The sequence below is a fragment of the Salvelinus namaycush genome, chromosome 30 (assembly GCF_016432855.1).
Source record: "Salvelinus namaycush isolate Seneca chromosome 30, SaNama_1.0, whole genome shotgun sequence".
In the NCBI taxonomy this organism is placed as follows: domain Eukaryota; kingdom Metazoa; phylum Chordata; class Actinopteri; order Salmoniformes; family Salmonidae; genus Salvelinus; species Salvelinus namaycush.
In genome coordinates this window covers 9,251,483-9,274,428 of record NC_052336.1, presented here as the reverse complement: position 1 = coordinate 9,274,428, position 22,946 = coordinate 9,251,483, and the positions used below count along the sequence as shown (strand labels likewise).

Genomic DNA, 22,946 nt, shown 5'->3' with positions numbered 1-22,946 from the left:
TTAGGAAAACACATCAGAGAGACCCTGCTAATGACAGCCACAGTTTAATGAGATACTAAATACCATTCAGTTGAAACTAATAACGTGTCTGTGGATGAGAATAACCCAGGCTGACCATAAAAGACTCGGGCCTGCCAGGCTGAGTGGTCCCTCCTTCCCTGCCTGTCAGGCTGCCTCCCAGGCTGAGTGGTCCCTACTTCCCTGCCTGTCAGGCTGCCGCCCAGGCTGAGTGGTCCCTCCTTCCCTGCCTGTCAGGTTACCTCCCAGGCTGAGGCGTCCCTCCTTCCCTGCCTGTCAGGTTACCTCCCAGGCTGAGGGGTCCCTCCTTCCCTGCCTGTCAGGCTGCCTCCCAGGCTGAGTGGTCCCTCCTTCCCTGCCTGTCAGGTTACCTCCCAGGCTGAGGGGTCCCTCCTTCCCTGCCTGTCAGGTTACCTCGCAGGCTGAGGGGTCCCTCCTTCCCTGCCTGTCAGGTTACCTCGCAGGCTGAGGGGTCCCCTGTGGTGATGATGCTGGAGCTGTCTGTCTACTAACTCCACCACTTATAGTGCAACAGACAGGAATGGAGAATCATTCTAAATGACATCTTCAGACAGCTCTAATTAAGACTGGGTGGGGGGGATAATGAGGATAATTATACCCACACATGGGCAGGGGGGGGGGGGGGGGGGTAATCCCCAGTCGCTCCATACTATGACACAGCCAGGGGGAGAGGGGAGTTAGGGGAGAGAGTAGTCTTTCATCCCCACTCACTGAATACTCTGTCAACTGGAACAGAGCAGATTGTCCCCCTCACTCAACACCAGTGTCTACGGATAAGGACTGTCCTCATGGTATAGAATAGGCCTACCCCTACACAATCCTCAGCTCTACCAACAACAGTAGTAAATTACATTGGAGCTATTCGTTCTTGAGTTGGTTAGGCCCTGAACTAACTCTGAACCACCCGGTGTACTTTGACTCCATACCACAGCTGTGACTCCTGTATTCCACTCAGCATCAGCATGGCCAACAAGAGAGCCCAAGGACAGGGACTCTCCATGGCTTTAACTATCACAACAACACTGTCATAAGAACCAGTCTATATGACATGAATCTTTAAACATAAAGGCCTGCGTTCTGCAGACTGAGGAAGTGGCCTCTCCATGCCTTTCAATAATAATACTACAATAGATAAATAAATATATTTGCCTACCCCTGCCCTAAACATCACAAAAACACTATCATAAGAGTTCTGCAGCCATAAAGAGCCTGCATACTGTAGTCTTGGAGACATGGGGAGGGACTCCATGCATTTTAATAATCACAATAACACCGTCATAAGGCTTTTGCGTGCTGCAGCTTGGATACTGGGGGAGGGACTCACCGAGTCATCGTCTTTAAAGGATCTTCGAGGCGGACGCTCTTCATCAGACCCCTCTGAAGACTCTGTCTTCCTCTTCTTCTTCATCCCTCCAAATTTAATGACGATTTTCCTGAAATAAAGATAACAGGACAAACTTTAAGGATCAACGTCTGTTAAATGAGACAAAAAATAGGAAAACTTTCCCTCTGCTATGTTTCATGGAAACTGTCTCTGAATAATTGATGAACGATAATATAAAGATTGTCCTTGCTGTGCTAAATAAATGACCTCAGGAGTGTGTGCGCTGCCGTGTGGTGCAGTACAGTGTGTGCCGTGTTCCTCACTGCATCTTTTAAAGGCAAAAAGGAATTATTACACAAAGAATTATAATTAAGTAAGAATAGTTATTTTGTTTCACTGTTATTACCAGTCCAGCTCGGTTTATTTTTCCTCACTTAAAATTAATGATTTAATTGTTTCCATGCTTGCTTAATGCCTTATTAAATGCACTTTCATAACCTAGAGACAAATAGTGACTGATTCAAGTAGGCTGCAGTACATTTAAGTTATAGAACTTCAAAACATACATTTTTATGGGAAGTAACCATGCAGTACAGTATTAGCTACAGTATTAGCACATATTTTAAATAAATACTTTAGCATAGTGAATGACCTAACGACCTCAATAAGGGATTATCACATTTTTTTTTAAATATATATATTTTTAAATCAATAATATAATCATGTCCCTCTTGGTTATTGTGTGAGAATCAGCTTCTAATATGTCCATAACTGTGGTGACTCAATATCTCATCATGTGCAGAATGCAGAGATATTTTTCAGGGAGAAAATATGCAGTGTGTGTGTGTGTGTGTGTGTGTGTGTGTGTGTGTGTGTGTGTGTGTGTGTGTGTGTGCGTGCGTGCGTGTCAGAGTGTCTGCAGACAGGGAAGATACATTAGATCTCGGCTATGTACAGTTTGAGAGAGACACAGATACAGTCTCTCTCTCTTGTGTGTGCGCCTGCCTGCCTGCCTGCCTGCCCGCCTGACTGCCTGCATATCTGTTTGTCTGTGTGTCCGCCCCAGCCTGCTGTATTCTTATCAACATGTTTATTGGATCAAAACAGAGAGATATGGATAGTGACTGAGCCTCCTCCCTTCTCCGTCTCTAGCTCTCTGTCTTGCCACAGATGATCCATTATATTGACCAGATACTCAAGTGGTCGATCTAACAATGAAAATAAATGTCTTCAAAAATGGAAGGCAATCGGGAGGAGGCAAGATCAGGTGGGACCATTCTAGCCAATGAGAGGGCAGATACGTGTGTGAACAATAGGCAAAACTCCGATAAAGTGTTTTTTCTCAAAGATGCCGGGATGTCACATGTCCTCCTAATATCATTAGACTGGTAAAAACCTAAGCATTACCAAACTTCTATCAGATCAAATAAGCCACATCTAACATATTTTCTTTATTTAACTAGGCAAGTCAGTTAAGAACAAATTCTTATTTACAATGACTGCCCGTAAATAAGCCATTACATGTTTTGTTAACTAAATTTGACACTCCATACAAAAACTCCTCGTTTGGTGAGCGATATTTTTTTTTTACCGCCACCTGCTGGAGAAGACCGGTTTTAGACCCAGTTATCCCCCTCACTTCTTCCTCTCTGGTCTCGCTCTCTTTCCCCCCCACCTCTTAGTCACCGCCTCCTGCCACCTACCTCTCTCTCTCTCTCGTCTCTCCTCCCTCGCTCTCTCTTCCAATCCCTCCATCCCTCTCCACTCTTCCCCTCCCTCCCTCTATGGCTCAGAAAACACATAAACATGGATATGATTCAACCTACACAAAGAGCCAGTCCAGACTCCAAATCCCCATGCAGGCAGACAGAGACTAGCGTGGCTGGATCTAACAGGCTAATACTGTAGATGCGGTAAAGAGGTCAATTGAACTTGCCATGGAATAGAGTGGGGGAAAGATCCCGAGTCTGCTCATTGCCCCCCAGCAACATTAACATACATTTAGGCTATTGTTTCTATGTGTATTTCACACTATGTTGAGGTAGAAATCAGAGTATCATGCTGTATGGATGTCAACCCCAACACATGTTCATGTCATCATCACCAATCAACTTCATTACAGTTAAAAACGACGTTGACTACCACCACCGATTTCTGTATACCAGCTATGCTAACCAGCTTATACGAGCGGGAGTTAGCTATGCTAACCAGGTTATACGAGCAGGAGTTAGCTATGCTACCAGCTTATACGAGCAGGAGTTAGCTATGCTAACCAGCTTATACGAGCAGGAGTTAGCTATGCTAACCAGCTTATACGAGCAGGAGTTAGCTATGCTAACCAGCTTATACGAGCAGGAGTTAGCTATGCTAACCAGCTTATACGAGCAGGAGTTAGCGTTTAACAGTTACTTCTTTTAAGCCGGACAACTTATAAATGTTGTTCAGCGAAAAAAGCCAAATATATAAAAATCCGACATAAGTAAGTACATTGTGGGCCTGTTACAATACATAACTCATGACAGATTTGAGGAATATCCACTTTGCTAGATCCAATTTGCTGAATGTGCGCCAATCTGGTCAATGGAATGGTCTGCGTTCTATTGACTCCGTTACTGCATCCACATTTTGTTACGTTACTGTCACGCCCTGACCTTAGAGATCCTTTTTATGTCTCTATTTTAGTTTGGTCAGGGCGTGAGTTGGGGTGGGCATTCTATGTTCTGTGTTCTATGTTTTGTATTTCTTTGTTGGTTGGCCGGGTGTGGTTCTCAATCAGAGGCAGCTGTCTATCGTTGTCTCTGATTGAGAACCATACTTAGGTAGCTCTTGCCCACATGGGTTTTGTGGGTAGTTGTTTTCTGTTTTGTGTTGTTGCACCAGACAGAACTGTTTCGTTTCGTTCACTCTCTTTGTTGTTTTTGTTGTTTCAGTGTTCAGGTTATTTTATTAAATTACAATGAACACTTACCACGCTGCGTTTTGGTCACCTTTCCAGGACGATCGTTACAGAACTACCCACCACCAAAGGACCAAGCAGAGTGGTGGAATGGACTCCTGGACATGGGAGGAAATCTTGGACGGCAAGGAACCCTGGGCACAGCCGGGAGAGTATTGCCGTCCTAAAGAGGAGCTGGAGGCAGCTAAAGCGGAGCGGCGACGCTACGAGGAGTTGGCTCGAGGAAACGTGCACGAGAGGCAGACCCAGAATTTTTTTTTTGGGGGGGGGGCACACGAGGAGATTGGCGGAGTCAGGTAGGAGACCTGAGCCAACTCCCCGTGCTTACCGTGGCGAGAGTCGTACTGGTCAGGCACCGTGTTATGCGGTGGAGAGCACGGTGTCTCCAGTACGTGTTCTTAGCCCGGTGCGCTATATCCCAGCTCCTCGCATCGGCTGGGCTAGAGTGGGCATCGAGCCAGGACGGAGTGTGCCAGCCCTGCTCTCCAGGCCTCCAGTACATCTCTACGGCCCAGGATATCCTGCGCCGGCTCTGCGCACTGTGTCTCCAGTGCGTCTGCACAGCCCAGTGCGTCCTGTGCCTGCACCCTGCACGTGCAGGGCCAAAGTCACCATCCAGCCAGCACGGGTTGTGCAGGTTCGTTGCTCGAGACCTCCAGTGCGCCTCCACGGCCCAGTGTATCCGATGCCTCGGCCAAGGACAAACCCTCCTGCATGTCTCCGCAGCCTGGTGAGTCCTGTGCCTGTGCTAAGAACTAACCCTCCTGCATGTCTCCCCAGCCTGGTGAGTCCTGTGCCTGCTCCCAGAGCCAGGTCTCCTGTGTGTCTCTCTATTCCAGTGATGATCCATGGCAAGAAGCCTCCAGTGATGATCCATGGCACGAAGCCTCCAGTGATGATCCATGGCACGAAGCCTCCAGTGAGGATCCATGGCACGAAGCCTCCAGTGAGGATCCATGGCACGAAGCCTCCAGTGAGGATCCATGGCACGAAGCCTCCAGTGTTGATCCATGGCACGAAGCCTCCAGTGAGGATCCATGGCACGAGGCCTCTAGTGAGGAGTTATGGCACGAGGCCTCCAGCGACGCCATCCAGGCCGGAGCCTCCAGCGACGCCCTTCAGTCCGGAGCCTCCAGCGACGCCCTCTAGTCCGGAGCCTCCAGCGACGCCCTCTAGTCCGGAGCCTCCAGCGACGCCCTCTAGTCCGGAGCCTCCAGCGACGCCCTCCAGTCCGGACCCGCCAGTGGCGCCCTCATGTCCGGAGCCGCCAGAGTCTCCCTCATGTCCGGAGCCGCCAGAGTCTCCCTCCTGTCCGGAGCCGCCAGAGTCTCCCTCCTGTCCGGAGCCGCCAGAGTCGCCCTCTAGTCCGGAGCCTCCAGCGACGCCCTCCAGTTCGGAGCCGCCAGAGACGCCCTCCAGTCCGGAGCCGCCAGAGACGCCCTCCCGTCCGGAGCCGCCAGAGACGCCCTCCCGTCCGGAGCCGCCAGAGTCTCCCTCCCGTCCGGAGCCGCCAGAGTCTCCCTCCCGTCCGGAGCCGCCAGAGTCTCCCTCCTGTCCGGAGCCGCCAGAGTCGCCCTCCTGTCCGGAGCCGCCAGAGTCGCCCTCCTGTCCGGAGCCGCCAGAGTCGCCCTCCTGCCCGGAGCCGCCAGAGTCGCCCTCCTGCCCGGAGCCGCCAGAGTCGCCCTCCTGTCCGGAGCCGCCAGAGTCGCCCTCCTGTCTGGGGCCCGCTGTGAGGGTCCCCAGTCCGGGGTCGGCGGCGAGGGTCCCCGCTCCAGAGGCGCCACCTAAGTGGGCCAAGCCTAAGGTGGAGCGGGGTCCACGTCCCGCACCAGAGCCGCCACCGCGGATAGATGCCCACCCAGACCCTCCGCTATAGAGTTAGGTTTTGCGGCCGGAGTCCGCACCTTTGGGGGGGGGGGTACTGTCACGCCCTGACCTTAGAGATCCTTTTTATGTCTCTGTTTTGGTTTGGTCAGGGCGTGAGTTGGGGTGGGCATTCTATGTTCTGTGTTCTATATTTTGTATTTCTTTGTTGGTTGGCCAGGTGTGGTTCTCAATCAGAGGCAGCTGTCTATCGTAGCTCTTGCCTACGTGGGTTTTGTGGGTAGTTGTTTTCTGTTTTGTGTTGTTGCACCAGACAGAACTGTTTCGTTTCGTTCACTCTCTTTGTTGTTTTTGTTGTTTCAGTGTTCAGGTTATTTTATTAAATTACAATGAACATTTACCACACTGAATTTTTGGTCACCTTCTTTCCAGGACGATCGTTACAGTTATAGTCTTATTCTAAAATAGATTCAATATTTTTTTTCTCTTAGCAATCTACACAAAATACCCCATAATGACAAAGCGAAACCAAATTGTATTTTTTTTTGCACATGTATTAAAAACAAAAACCAGAAATACCTTATTTACATAAGTATTCAGACCCTTTGTGATGAGACTCGAAATTGAGCTCAGGTGCATCCAGTTTCCATTGATCATCCTTGAGATGTTTCTATAACTTGAGCACGAAAGTGCTGTTTGAATGAATGCTGGTGCCTACCATCGCTCAGTCAGACTGCTCTATCAAAAGAGACTTAATTAGAACATAATAACACACAGAAATATGAGCCGTAGGTCATTAATATGGTCGAATCCGTAAACTATCATCTCGAAAACAAAACGTTTATTCTTTCAGTGAAATACGGAACCGTTCCGTATTTTATCGAACGGGTGGCATCCATAAGTCTAAATATTCCTGTTACATTGCACAACCTTCAATGTTATGTCATAATTACGTAAAATTCTGGCAAATTAGTTCGCAATGAGCCAGGCGGCCCAAACTGTTGCATATACCCTGACTGCGTGCAATGAATGCAAGAGAAGTGACACAATTTCACCTGGTTAATATTGCCTGCTAACCTGGATTTCTTTTAGCTAAATATGCAGGTTTAAAAATATATACTTCTGTGTATTGATTTTAAGAAAGGCATTGATGTTTATGGTTAGGTACACGTTGGAGCAACGACAGTCCTTTTTCGCGAATGCGCACTGCATCGAATATATGCAACGCAGGACACGCTAGATAAACTAGTAATATCATCAACCATGTGTAGTTATAACTAGTGATTATGATTGATTGATTGTTTTTTATAAGATAAGTTTAATGCTAGCTAGCAACTTACCTTGGCTTCTTACTGCATTCGCGTAACAGGCGGGCTCCTCGTGAGGCAGGTGGTTAGAGCGTTGGACTAGTTAACCGTAAAGGTTGCAAGATTGAATCCCTGAGCTGACAAGGTAAAAATCTGTCGTTCTGCCCCTGAACAAGGCAGTTAACCCACCGTTCCTAGGCCGTCATTGAAAATAAGAATGTTAAATAAAGGTGTAAAAAAAAAGGCAAAATCGGCATCCAAAATTACCAATTTCCTATTGTTATGAAAACTTGAAATCGGCCCTAATTAATCAGCCATTCCGATTAATCGGTCGACCTCTAGTACAGAGAGATCCTCAATTAAAACCTGCTCCAGAGCGCTCAGGACCTTGGAATGGGGCAAAGGTTCACCTTCCAACAGGACAACAACCCTAAGCACACAGCCAAGACAACACAGGAGTGGCTTCGGGACAAGTCTCTGAATGTCCTTGAGTGGCCCAGCCAGAGCCTGGACTTGAACCTGATCGAACATCTCTGGAGAGACCTGAAAATAGCTGTGCAGCAACGCTCCCCATCCAACCTGACAGAGCTTGAGATGATCTGCAGAGAGGAATGGGAGAAACTCCGCAAATACAGGTGTGCCAAGCTTGTAGCGTCATACCCAAGAAGACTCAATGCTGTAATCGCTGCCAAAGATGCTTCAACAAAGTACCGAGTAAAGGGTCTGAATACTTATGTAAATGTGATATCAGTTTTTTATTTGTAATACATTTTCAAAAAAAAAATATTGATTTGTCAATATGGGTTATTGTGTGCTGATTGATGAGGAAAAAAATATTGAATCAATTTTAGAATAAGGCTGTAACCTAACAAAATAAGGAAAAAGTCAAGGGGTCTGAATACTTTCCGAATGCACTGTATAAGTCCATGCTAAGACTCCTGTGTCTCTTCCCTCGTCCGAACTTCGTTACCTAACTACAAAAAAGGAAAACACAGTGGCACATCCATCTCATTGAACTGTGAAATAGAGTCCTTCACGGGTCCAAAAACATTGACCCATTCGAAATGGACCTGGGGCTTTCCCATCTGGACCCGATATGCATAAATATATATTTTTTATATAGAAACCCCTTCCGAAAGGACCCGAGGACAACTAGACCCGTTCCATATAGACCTGGTCGTCCGATCCGAGTGAAGGAAGCAGCAGAAAAGTATATTTTTAAGCTACTTTATTAATTAACTGGAGCAGATAAAGCGCGAGGGAGAGGATGTAAAGAGAGGTGAAGCTCGGGCATGGGCTTTGCTGTGTGTGTAGGCTACTGAGAGTGTGAGCGAGTGACACAGGAACAGGGAGGTGGGAGGATGAGACAGCAACCAACCAAGCAGACTCGCACTATAGTAGACTAATAGCTGCCATAGATAGGTTATTTATCATCCAATATGATTATGTAGCCTGTCTTGACTGCATCAAACTGCTAGGCTAATTGAGAATGCATGTGCTTTCTCGTCCTGCACAGTTAAACAACAACAACTCCATTCAGAATATAAAGTAGCAGCTTACCTGTTGGCTCTTGGTCGTTGTAGCCTATCATTCTCCTTTCATTTTTAATTACAGAATTTGAATTCCATCTTCCATTGATTAAATATCTCCTAACACGGAGGCGGCTCTATGGATGTAGCCTATTGCCGCTTTGATGACTTATGATTGGCCAACAACAACAGTGGCACGTTTAGCTTGGGGTCCCGGATTGGGTCTCGGGTATTCGGGTACAGGTGGATCCGGGAAGACCTCTACTGTGAAGTCCTCAGCCTAGACATGTACCGTATATGTCTGTATATGTTAGTATTGTACAGGCCTATGTCTGTACTCTATGTCTGTTCTAAGTGCTCTAAACGCCCTACATAACCTGAGATCAGACACACCGAGATAATACAACAGCTCCCTCATTCCCGGGGCCGTACTCCTGTCTTCTCTCTGTGTGTGCTCCTGATCATTCCTCCCTCATTCCCTCTGTCATGCACATTATCTCTCACCTTGTCTTCCTCCACCCCTCTCCCCTCCCTGTACCCTCTCACACAGCAACAGGAACAGAAGCTCTCTAGCTCTGTCTGATACGCTCCAAAACACGGCAACGCTCACACGAGCAGACACGCAGTAAGTCGATTCCTTCTCACACAACACCAACTACTCTGAAAGAGGTACTCACACATACACACGCACACAGAGCTAACTACAGTGCCCTCTGTAATTATTGGGAGGGCACTTATTATTTTGGCTCTATACTGCGACAGTTTGGATTTGTAATCAAACAATGACTATGAGGTTAAAATGCAGACTGTCAGCTTTAATTTTAAGGTATTTTCATCCATATCGGGCAAACGGTTTGAAATGACAGCATTTTTGTACATAGTCCCCCCATTTTAGGGTACTAAAAGTATTGGTAAAAATTAACTTATGTGTATTAAATTTAAGTATTTGGTCCCATATTCATAGCACACAATAACTACAGCAAGCTTGTGACTCTACAAACTTGTTGGATGCATTTGCTGTTTGTTTTGGTTGAGTTTCTGATTATTTTGTGCCCAATAGAAATTAATGGTAAATAATGTATTGTGTCATTTTGGAGTCACTTTCATTGTAATTAAGAATAGAATATGTTTCTAAACACTTCTAAATTAATGTGGATGCTACCATGATTATGGATAATCCTGAATTAATCGTGAATAATGATGAGTGGGAAAGTTACAGTTATACAAATATCATACCCCCCAATAAAATGCTAACCTCCCATGTTATTATAATGGTGAGAGATTCACATGCCTTGGGGGTATGATATTTGTGCGTCTAACTTTCTCACTTCAATACATATAAGTGAATTTGTCTCAATACTTTTGGTCACCTAAAATGGGGGTACTATGTACAAAAAGTGCTGTAATTTCTAAATGTTTCACCTGATACGGATGAAAATACCCTCAAATTAAAACTGTCAGTCCGCACTTCAAACTTGTTGTCATTGTTTGAGTTCAAATCCAAACTTTTGGAGTATAGAGCCAAAAGAAGAAGAAATGCTTCACTGTCCTAATAATTACAGAGGGTACTGTATGTGCTGTGACAGTGCTAGCCTGTCTCTAGTTAAGCGATAGAAGACTCCCTCTGGGCTTATGCTCCAATACAGTACAGTGGAGCCAGGAAAACCAGCCAGCCAGTCAGTCCTCCAGCCAAACACAGCCAGTCATTCAACCAGCCAGGCATTCATCCTGCCTAGTGCTTACAGCCATGACCACGGCCTAGCCTGTCTCAGTCACACTAAGCTGGCCTCGGCCTCACACACTGGTTCTCGGCCACACGCCAGGCTAGGTCTAGGATAGGACACACACTATGCTAGGTCTAGGATACACTATCCCACGTGGACATTTCCCACTAAATCAGGACTGATATTGGCTCTGGTGGTTTAGATGGAGACAAAGGGAGAGAGAGGGTGCTAGAGAGAAGGCCCGAAACATACACACAAAACCACACAGCACACACAGTTATCTATACAAATAACCATGCATTTATGTGTACACACACACACACACACACAAACACACTGTGGTCTGTAGGAGGCTGAGCGTTTCTCCCACTGTCTGTCAATACTAGAGCTTTCGTGGTCTCCTTGAACATGTAGTGTTGTTGTAGGACTGAAACCATCTTTCTCATTTTACTCCTCCTCCTCTGGATGATATTACACTTCCACAATGACACTTTGGGGTTGCCTGGCAACGCGCCCCAGGGAGTATAGTTGGCAGCGTGGGCGGTGGATGTGACATCACTTCCTGTGAGTGGCAATGGAGCAAATGCTCTACTCTGCTACGCAATGAGCAGCTGAGGAGAATGTGAAACGGCAACAAGACCACTCTAATATCAAGGAAATATGGACAACAGAATGTTCTCCCACACAGGCAGGGCTGAAATACTGAAAGAAAGAAATACAGCAGTTTCATCAGACATTCATCACCTATCATCAGACAGTAGGCCATACTATATTCTCTCCTATAGACGTGTTGGTTGTTTAGCAACAAAACCAACGCGTGTGCAACTATGGGGCAAAACAGACAGGGTTGGCTTAGATTGTTGACAACACGTAACTACATTTCATTTCCAATGTTTATTGAAAACATAAATACATTTGCACAAAGAACAATTATTGTCTCTCAAATACATTGTTACAGATGTTTGTTAGCTAACTAGCTAGCTACTTTTAGCCATATTAGCAGCGACATAAAATCAGTCAAAACAAGACATGGTATCCAGAACAAGATGAAACTAGCTGAAACGAGTCACCTGCGATTCCCCACATGGCAGCTTCTTGTCATTGTTGCTAGCTATCTGGCCATCCAGAATCACAACAACACAAAGCCTTCTGCCCCATTGAAGCGTGCACATGGTTTCCGTGACGTTGTGAGCTAACCCATCTATAGCAAGACGCACTTGCTTTATCTTAACCTAACGAGGCCATTACAAGGCTATCAAACCATGCTGCTGACTGTCAATGGCATACTGGACTATAGCAACCCCCCCCCCCCTCAAAACCACCATATCTGACACGTAAACCAACAGGATTACTAAACTGTGAAATTAGTGACACTTCTTCAGTTAATTTTACTGTGAAATCATTGATTTGAGAGAGAGGGAGGAAGCATCCAATGGGTTGGCAGCTGTGATGTGCGTCAGTGTTGTTGGAATATATATGGAGGTTAAGTAAGACCTCAGAGAGCAAGACAGAGAGCATGATGGGAGGATGAGGAGGAACGGAGGAGGAGGGAGGAGGAGGCGTGACGCAGACACACACGTGAAACTCATCCCACATCACACAGGCTTTACAGCCTCAGAACCCAACCAAGGCCACAGACTGGCTTTATACAGGCCCACCCACAGTTTACTACTAATACCACCACTACAGACGTTTCATAGGTATTACAGTTGATACATACACAGGGACGCACCAACACACGCACATAGAGTAAATAACAGACCAATAGCACTATTACTGAAACCACACAGTCATCGATCAGGCACCCAATACTTAAGTTAACTACAGCGGTGCCATCTCTCATCTTCTTTCTCTCTACGTGTCCTTCTCCTCTCAAGTCCAGCTGTCCCCTGTGTGGTCGGTGAGTTAGGCCATCACTCCAGCAGACAGGCTAGATAGTCTGATGGAGTGTTACAGTGATTCCCAGAGAGAGCTGTACTTCTAGTTCTAGCAGTGGCCCCGTTTGGCTCCCACGAGCAGATCCTCATCCTGCCTGGTGCCTAATAACCCAGCATTCTCCTCTTCTCTCCATGCTCAGCCCCCCAGCACTGCCCTGTCCTAGTTGGCACACCACCCACCATTCTGTGTGTGTGGAGAGAACAGTGTGACAGCATTTTGTAGGCCGAGGGCACACTGACATGTTCCAGGGTCCCCGTGAGGAGTGAGGATTGAGAACTTGGGACAGACCAACCTATAGGTGCCAGTGTTACCCCCAAGTTCACTGTAGCCAGGGCCGTAACTACATATGAAGACACAGAGGTCCTCAACATGTAAAGTGTTGGTCCCATGTTCCATGAGCTGAAATAAAAGATCCCAGAAAGGTTCCATACGCACAAAAAGCTTATTTCTCTCAAATGTTTACATCCCTGTTTGTGAGCATTTCTCCTTTGCCAAGATAATCCATCCACCTGACAGGTGTGGCATACCAAGAAGCTGATTAAACAGCTCAATCATTACGCAGGTGAACCTTGTGCTGGTGACAATAAAAGGCCACTCTAAAATGTGCAGTTTTGTCACACAACACAATGCCACAGAAGTCTCAAGTTTTGAGGGAGTGTGCAATTGGCATGCTGACAGCAGGAATGTCCACCAGACGTGTTGCCAGAGAATTGAATGCTAATTTCTCTACCATAAGTCGCCACCAACGTTGTTTTAGAAAATTTGGCAGTACGTCCAACCAGCCTCACAACCGCAGACCACGTGTAACCCCACCACCCCAGGACCTCCACATCCAGCTTCTTTACCGCCGCGATCATCTGAGACCAGCCACCCGGACAGCTGATGAAACTCTGGGTTTGCACAACTGAAGAATTTCTGCACAAACCGTCTGAAAGCATCTGAAGGAAGTTCATCTACGTGCTGGTCGTCCTCACCAGAGTCTGACCTGACTTCAGTTTGGCGTCGTAACCGACTTCAGTGGGAAAATCCTCACCTTAGGTGGCCACTGGCACGATGGAGAAGAGTGCTCTTCACGGATGAATCCCGGTTTCAACTGTACCGGGCAGATGGCAGATGTTGTCGTGTGGGCGAGCGTTTTGTTGATGTCAACGTTCTGAACAGAGTGGTCATTGTGGCGGTGGGGTTATGGTATGGGCAGGCATAAGCTAAGGACAACAAGCACAATTGCAATTTATCGATGGCAATTTGAATGCACAGAGATACCATGACGAGATCCTGAGGCCCATTGTTGTGCCATTCATCTGCTGCCATTACCGCAAAGATCAGAAAGTTTATATTCTTGACTCTGAATGAGTTCTAATCACACCTGCCTCTTTGAGAATGAGTGGAATCACGAACAGTGGTTTGTTTGTTTGTTCCCCTGCATCCTACGGATTTTCCTCCCTGATTTCCCCCCTGATTTGCCTATCTATTGCAGTAACGTTGAAGGGCTCTGGCTAGTGTTACTTAGCCAGCTAGAAGGATGCAGTAAGAAGCGATGGTTAAAAGGAGCCTACCTAAATAGGCTACTAAGTTCTCATATTAACTTTGCTATACAGCGAGTAGGCTACTTAGACAGACAGTGATGTGGTACTCAGTGGTGAGGCTGAGGCAGCCTGAAATGCATGCAGGAGGAAGCAGAGGAGACAGAGAGAGAGAGAGGAAGCAAGTATAGCGAGAGATTAGTATGGTGGTTCCCAAACTTGGGGTCGGGGCCAAGTAGGGTACCTTAAGAAAGTCTAAACTAATTAGGGGTGTAACGATTCATCGATACACATCGGTCCTTGATTCAAATGTTTAAGATACGACAGCGTGGGTCAGAAAATCGACTGAAACATTACGAATCATCGATTCACTTACATTTTTTGCTCATACTACTTTCTTTCTACCTTCCGAAAACACCTAATATTTTGTTACAACTGATGCATCCTCTCCTTCAGTGTGGAACTAAGCATGTAACTGTGTTGACAGTTATTGAACTACAAGTCATTTTTCATGCCAAACAACCCTAGGGAAAAATCAGTAGCCTAGTCAAACTGCGCACTGTGTCCAGCCTGCACGCTGACAAACGCGAGTTAGGCGGCATGTTCCTGTTCTTGCACATCTGCCCGGCACCTTCAGCATTCAAATGCTAAAATGGCTTGCATGATATTAGGCTTTATTAGTTGAGTGGCAACCTATGTCATTTGCTATCTATGCACTGTTGAAAATTGTGTTTTACTGGAATAAAAGAAAGCTACTGCAAACAACACTCATCTGGCTATACCGGCTTACAATCTATTTTATCTTGATTGTTCAGGTTCACCATCAGCAATAGTTTTGGTAGTTTTGCTTTAAACAATCAGTGTACAGTATATGGTATTTTTTATATACCGAATAAAGTTGATAATTTCATAACGAGGAATCACTTTTGCGAGGCGCACTGCATGCCAAAGTAGGAGGAGAAAAGAAGCAAACTAAAAACTTCAAAATGGTAAAAAACATTCGATTTTGAGATGGGGGTGAAATCCAAAGTTGTGCTATATATTCATTGGCTATGTCATTGCTAATTTGTAAACGATAAATATTGCTAGATTACAGGCTCAAACATTTCATCTGCATAAATTACGAATGAATTAGTGGGTGATGGTGATTTCAGAATCAAAAGGTGGACAAAAACATAGGCTATATTTCTCTCCTAATCTGATAGTGGGGTGGTTGTGTCACGAGCGTCGTCTTGAAAATGACCGGACCAAGGTGCAGCGTGGTGAGCGTACATTTTTCTTTATTTTTTAAATGTCGCCAACAAAACAATAAACAACAAAAACGAACGTGAAGCTCTGTAAGGCTATACATGCATTAAACGAAGACAACATCCCACAACTAAGGTGGCAAAACAGGCTGCCTAAGTATGATTGATTCGGTCGGTCGGTCGGTCGGTCGGTCGGTCGGTCGGTCGGTCGGTCGGTCGGTCGGTCGGTCGGTCGGTCGGTCGGTCGGTCGGTCGGTCGGTCGGTCGGTCGGTCGGTCGGTCGGTCGGTCGGTCGGTCGGTCGGTCGGTCGGTCGGTCGGTCGGTCGGTCGGTCGGTCGGTCGGTCGGTCGGTCGGTCGGTCGGTCGGTCGGTCGGTCGGTCGGTCGGTCGGTCGGTCGGTCGGTCGGTCGGTCGGTCGGTCGGTCGGTCGGTCGGTCGGTCGGACGGACGGACGGACGGACGGACGGACACACACACACACACACACACACACACACACACAGAGCTCAGAGAGGCCCAGCTCTATCAAACCATATCCCACTGAATCATTTTAAACTGAAACGGATTGTTCCTGTATTGTATCCGAGCCCATGTATCTAGATACGTATCGAATCATCCTGAAAGGGAAACATACATCCCTTTTACTAATCTTATCAAACAAGTTAGGAACTTTAAAAAAACAAGACATGTTTCAATATGAACACCTCCACATGGTCTATCTTCCCTACAGGCCTACATTAAAATGCTATCATAACATACACAATACAGCTCTAAAAACGTCATACGTTTTTGTTGATATCAGTGGTTGTTCGTCTTATCTCCATTTCCCACGGGAGTTTATAGTTTACCCATTACCCACCTTTTTTTACCACTACATCACTGATATTATTACAGAATCGTAAGTAATATTCTAATAATTCATCTGAACTTGATAATACGATAATCTGTGTGCTCCATTGATGTCGGTTTGTGTGGCACTTGATTAGTAATAGGGATGCACGATATATCGGTGAACATATCAGAATCGGTCGAGATTAGCTAAAAATGTCAACATCTGTATCGGCCGATGTCTAGTTTAACGCCAATGTTAAAAACCGATGTCAAAGCTATCGTGCATACCTATAAAACGTAGGTACATGACGTAATAACGCCACATAAAACGCCACAGCATTCCTAAACTAGCCCACAATGTCTGCTGTGTGGATCGAGCAGTCAACAAGTCGAGCAGTCATTTGAAAGAGTAAGATCGTTTCAGCGAGACAACTCAAAAGGCGAAATCCACTAAAGCCAAGGTAATGGAATTAATTTGCCTTGACAATCAACCGTTCTCTGTTGTGGGTGATGTTGACTTTCGCCGACTGGTCGAGCACCGGTACACACTACCAAGTGAGCTATTTTTCAGATGTTGCCCTACCAGAGTTACACAGTAATAGTGTCACTGCTATTAGCTTCACGACATACATACCATGGAACGCCGTTTGGGTCTTTGCGTGTTTAAAAAGATACAGTAACACTGTCAAAGCTGTACAAAAAATCTGCAAACAAGCAAACACCGGACACGAACGATGTGTTTACAATTACCGCATTGGTAATAAAGCATAATTTATTTGACTACAACTTCTGGGGTAACTAGCTTTAGCTTGGTACCTAGCTAGCACCAATACAACCAGCCTGAAAACAATGACCAGTAGAAACTGCAGTCATTTTCATTATTCTTAGCAATAATTTAGGAATCCTTGTGAGTAAGTATTAGCAAGGTTGCCACTCGTTATTTGCCTATTGAAATTGAACTTCAGGTCTTGAAAAAAAAATAGCTAGCCAGCTACTTAACCATGTTGCTCAAAGCTAACGTTATAAGCAGCCAGCTAGCTTCATCTGTCTAGTGACGCTCGACTGGACCAGGTTATGTGTTGTGAAGCTAGCCACAATAAGGATTAGGCACAATAGTGGAATTTGTGGTTTGCCTTCAAAATAAAGGTATGTCATTGACAGTGATGCAAATGAATACAAATAGTAGAATTATGCCATACTTTTATTTAGAAGGCTAACCGCAAAGTCCACTATTGTGGCTAATCCTTATTGTGGCTAGCTTCACATAGATGGGTCCGACCACCATTAATCAAATAAGAACTGTCTTAAAAATGTGGGTGATTTTAGATGACAACTAGCTGTATAGTTAGCTAGCTAACTATAGCTACTGAAACAGATTATGTCGTTTTGCTATGTTTTTGGGGAAGAACATTGTTTGCATCCATGAGCTAGCTAGCTTTGTTTTATGACCAGGACTATAAGTGCGCGAGACAACTTTACCAGCATCATAGCATACGTATTGATGAATCAATGTGACATATGAAATACGAGTGATAGTGTAATCAATGTGTTATAACTACGTAAAAAATAAATGAACGCGTTAAATTATTATGTGACATGCAGTCATATTCAGGTCCTGATTGGTCAATAAGCTTATTTGACACGTCAAATAGTGTTATTTTTTTTTGATACGCAAAGACCCAAATGGAGTTCCATAGAAATCCTGGTTGAGAATGAAACGACTGAACAAATGAACAACGAAACAGCACAGCAAGTAAGTGGAAGAAATAGGTTTTGATTATGTTTTACTGGTAATGGGGACATACATAAATGCAAACAAAATAACTTTTTGGTCAGTTAAGAACAAATTCTTACTTACAATGACGGCCCGGGCGACGCTGGGCCAATTGTGTGCCGCCCTATGGGACTCCCAATCACGGCCGGATGTGATACAGCCTGGATTCGAACCAGGGACTGTTATGCCTCTTGCACTGAGATGCAGTGCCTTAGACCGCTGCGTCCATGTGTGTGTGTTAACTATTTAACTGTACTAGAATGCTTAAAAGGCCGCTAAAATTGTAAATATCGGTATCGTTTTTTTTGGCAAGGATAATATCGGTCAAAACATTTATGTCGGTGCATCACTAATTAATAATGCCTAGGAATACAAATGTCAACGCTATGTCATTTGAGAAAAAAAGATGTAGGTAACGATTTGATGATTTTATGTCATTCGTCATTAGAACTGACTGAACAGTCACTGATGCTACGTGTCAGTGTGAATCAGTTCTCAAATTCCCCCTTTCAGGGTATAACATTACAACTGTATAGCTAAAAGGCTACGTGTTTGTAGATGGACTGAGATGAATGAACCTCCGGCAGCGGATGGAGTGTGTAGAATGTGTGTTGTGTGTGTGTGTGCGTGTAACACAGTGGAACCTATCCTGAGGGGATTACAGTGACAGTGGTGCTGCTGGCTCTGTGCTGCCTGGGATCCGTGAGAAAATCCCCCTCCTTATGAATGGCCGTGTAATCTTCCCCTTCTCCAACACGCACACACACACACACACACACACACACACACACACACACACACACACACACACACACACACACACACACACACACACACACACACACACACACACACACACACAGAGAGAGAGAGCTTGGTGATGGAAAATATCAGCTGAGTGCAGAGATCTGCACACAGAGAGAGAGAGAGCTTGGTGATGGAAAATATCAGCTGAGTGCAGAGATCTGCACAAGGGATTTATGCTTCTTTCTGCATGTAGTCGATTTATGAGCTCACACACACACTAACATATTGACAAAATACACACACACACACGTATGCACACACAGAAGCAAAAGCATTCACACACCCATATGCCGGCATATGCTCACATACCCGCAAACACACACAACATTTGCATGCCCCCCCATACACACACACACACGCACACGCACACGCGCACAAAGGATTACAAAAAACACTTAATTAAGAAAACAGCTTTGGGATTTTCTAATCAGAGTGTGAGTGAAGAGGATTAGATAGGAAGACTATACTGCGTGGCAGGCAGGCCAGGAGATATGAACCCAACCCTCTCTAAACTGACTCTACTGTCGTCTATAGGCCTACCCTAAACCCCCATTTTATATTGTAATTGATCTCGCTTGCACCATTTTGTTAGATGTTTCACAGTAGACAACAGTGTACTATCAGCACATTCAGATCACGCCTGCTGCCCTGCCCTGCACACGCGCACACACACACACACACACACAAACAGGAAGCTTTCTGCTAACAGCCCGCAGCATGTTAGGAAGATACCATATCTGGGGAGGAATATTTAGTGAGAGAGGGAGGAGGAGGAGAATAGGAATAAAGAGGCAGGTGCTTTACAATAATGTTTTCATCTCCTGATGAGCTTGTTTTTCACCAGGTAGGTAGCTATAAAAACAATGTGCAATTTCAGAAAGAAGTGTGTGATCAGCCAACCCTGACTTCTAGCTGTAACCCCCTCAGGACATTTGATTTGAGGCTTTCCCCTCCATCCCCCCCTACCCTCCATCCCCCCTACCCTCCATCTCCTCTCTACCCTCCATCCCCCCTACCCTCCATCCCCCCCTACCCTCCATCTCCTCCATCCCCTCCCTCCCCCTACCCTCCATCCCTTCCCTATCCTCCACCCCCCTACCCTCCATCCCTTCCCTACCCTCCATCCCCTCCCTACCCCCCATCCCCCCCTACCCTCCATCCCCTCCCTCCCCCCTACCCTCCATCCCCTCCCTACCCTCCATCCCCTCCCTACCCTCCACGGACCCCTACCCTCCATCCCCTCCCTACCCTCCATCCCCTAACCTACCCTCCACCCCCCCTACCCTCCATCCCCTCCCTCCCCCCTACCCTCCATCCCCTCCCTACCCTTCTACCCTCTATCCCCTCCCTACCCTCCACCCCCCCAACCCTCCATCCCATCCCTCCCCTCAATCCCCTCCCTACCCTTCTACCCTCCATCCCCTCCCTACCACCCTACCCTCCATCCCCTCCCTACCCTTTCTCCCCTCCATCCCCTCCCTACCCTCCATCCCCTCCCTGCACCCCCCCTTTTACTGACCTTTGTGTAACACTGCAAATGGAGACTGACTGGGTGGGGGGGGGGGTCTCAGTCTGTCCCCTCCCTCACCCTGTCCTCTGGTCCCATACCCCTCCCTCACCCTGTCCTCTGGTCCCATACCCCTCCCTCACCCTGTCCTCTGGTCCCATACCCCTCCCTCACCTTGTCCTCTGGTCCAATACCCCTCCCTCACCCTTGTACTCTGGTCCCATACCCCTCCCTCACCTTGTCCTCTGGTCCCATACCCCTCCCTCACCTTGTCCTCTGGTCCAATACCCCTCCCTCACCCTGTCCTCTGGTCCCATACCCCTCCCTCACCCTTGTCCTCTGGTCCCATACCCCTCCCTCACCCTTGTCCTCTGGTCCCATACCCCTCCCTCACCTTGTCCTCTGGTCCCATACCCCTCCCTCACCCTGTCCTCTGGTCCCATACCCCTCCCTCACCTTGTCCTCTGGTCCCATACCCCTCCCTCACCTTGTCCTCTGGTCCCATACCCCTCACTCACCCTTGTCCTCTGGTCCCATACCCCTCCCTCACCCTGTCCTCTGGTCCCATACCCCTCCCTCACCGTGTCCTCTGGTCCCATACCCCTCCCTCACCCTGTCCTCTGGTCCCATACCCCTCACTCACCCTTGTCCTCTGGTCCCATACCTCTCCCTCACCTTGTCCTCTGGTCCCATACCCCTCACTCACCCTTGTCCTCTGGTCCCATACCCCTCACTCACCTTGTCCTCTGGTCCCATACCCCTCCCTCACCTTGTCCTCTGGTCCCATAGCCCTCCCTCACCCTTGTCCTCTGGTCCCATACCCCTCCCTCACCCTTGTCCTCTGGTCCCATACCCCTCCCTCACCTTGTCCTCTGGTCCCATAGCCCTCCCTCACCCTTGTCCTCTGGTCCAATACCCCTCCCTCACCCTTGTCCTCTGGTCCCATAGCCCTCCCTCACCCTTGTCCTCTGGTCCCATACCCCTCCCTCACCCTGTCCTCTGGTCCCATACCCCTCCCTCACCTTGTCCTCTGGTCCAATACCCCTCCCTCACCCTTGTACTCTGGTCCCATACCCCTCCCTCACCTTGTACTCTGGTCCCATACCCCTCCCTCACCTTGTCCTCTGGTCCCATACCCCTCCCTCACCTTGTCCTCTGGTCCCATACCCCTCCCTCACCTTGTCCTCTGGTCCAATACCCCTCCCTCACCCTGTCCTCTGGTCCCATACCCCTCCCTCACCCTTGTCCTCTGGTCCCATACCCCTCCCTCACCCTTGTCCTCTGGTCCCATACCCCTCCCTCACCTTGTCCTCTGGTCCCATACCCCTCCCTCACCCTGTCCTCTGGTCCCATACCCCTCCCTCACCTTGTCCTCTGGTCCCATACCCCTCCCTCACCTTGTCCTCTGGTCCCATACCCCTCACTCACCCTTGTCCTCTGGTCCCATACCCCTCCCTCACCCTGTCCTCTGGTCCCATACCCCTCCCTCACCGTGTCCTCTGGTCCCATACCCCTCCCTCACCCTGTCCTCTGGTCCCATACCCCTCACTCACCCTTGTCCTCTGGTCCCATACCTCTCCCTCACCTTGTCCTCTGGTCCCATACCCCTCACTCACCCTTGTCCTCTGGTCCCATACCCCTCACTCACCTTGTCCTCTGGTCCCATACCCCTCCCTCACCTTGTCCTCTGGTCCCATAGCCCTCCCTCACCCTTGTCCTCTGGTCCCATACCCCTCCCTCACCCTTGTCCTCTGGTCCCATACCCCTCCCTCACCTTGTCCTCTGGTCCCATAGCCCTCCCTCACCCTTGTCCTCTGGTCCAATACCCCTCCCTCACCCTTGTCCTCTGGTCCCATAGCCCTCCCTCACCCTTGTCCTCTGGTCCCATACCCCTCCCTCACCTTGTCCTCTGGTCCCATACCCCTCCCTCACCTTGTCCTCTGGTCCCATACCCCTCCCTCACCTTGTCCTCTGGTCCCATACCCCTCCCTCACCTTGTCCTCTGGTCCCATACCCCTCCCTCACCTTGTCCTCTGGTCCCATACCCCTCCCTCACCCTTGTCCTCTGGTCCCATACCCCTCCCTCACCCTTGTCCTCTGGTCCCATACCCCTCCCTCACCCTTGTCCTCTGGTCCAATACCCCTCCCTCACCCTTGTCCTCTGGTCCCATACCCCTCCCTCACCTTGTCCTCTGGTCCCATACCCCTCCCTCACCTTATCCTCTGGTCCCATACCCCTCCCTCACCTTGTCCTCTGGTCCCATACCCCTCCCTCACCCTTGTACTCTGGTCCAATACCCCTCCCTCACCCTTGTACTCTGGTCCAATACCCCTCCCTCACCCTTGTCCTCTGGTCCAATACCCCTCCCTCACCTTGTACTCTGGTCCCATAGCCATGTCTAAAGGCGTCCGCATGCTTCCCATCCGAAACAGTTCGGAACAGTTTGTGCATATATTATGACAACATTTTGTGATGTTTTTGTTTGTCTTGGTCTTGGGCAAGGGTTTTTTCGGCTGTTTGTGCACGTTACATTTTTTCTCGAGGCAAGCTGAAGTCGGTAGCCAGAGTCTATGCCCCTTCATCGGTGATTGGTCAACAGTAGACTCTTCAATGA

General features: G+C 47.7%; 1 protein-coding gene across 1 annotated transcript in view; it reads right to left on the bottom strand.

Moving 5' to 3' along the window:
* Window positions 1-22,946, bottom strand: part of LOC120025112 (chromodomain-helicase-DNA-binding protein 9-like) — a 144,962-nt gene that overhangs the window by 66,940 nt on the left and 55,076 nt on the right. The window contains exon 4 of the mRNA XM_038969548.1: window positions 1,364-1,472. Within this exon, the coding sequence (XP_038825476.1) occupies window positions 1,364-1,472 (109 nt within the window). The remainder of the gene's footprint in view (window positions 1-1,363; window positions 1,473-22,946) is intronic.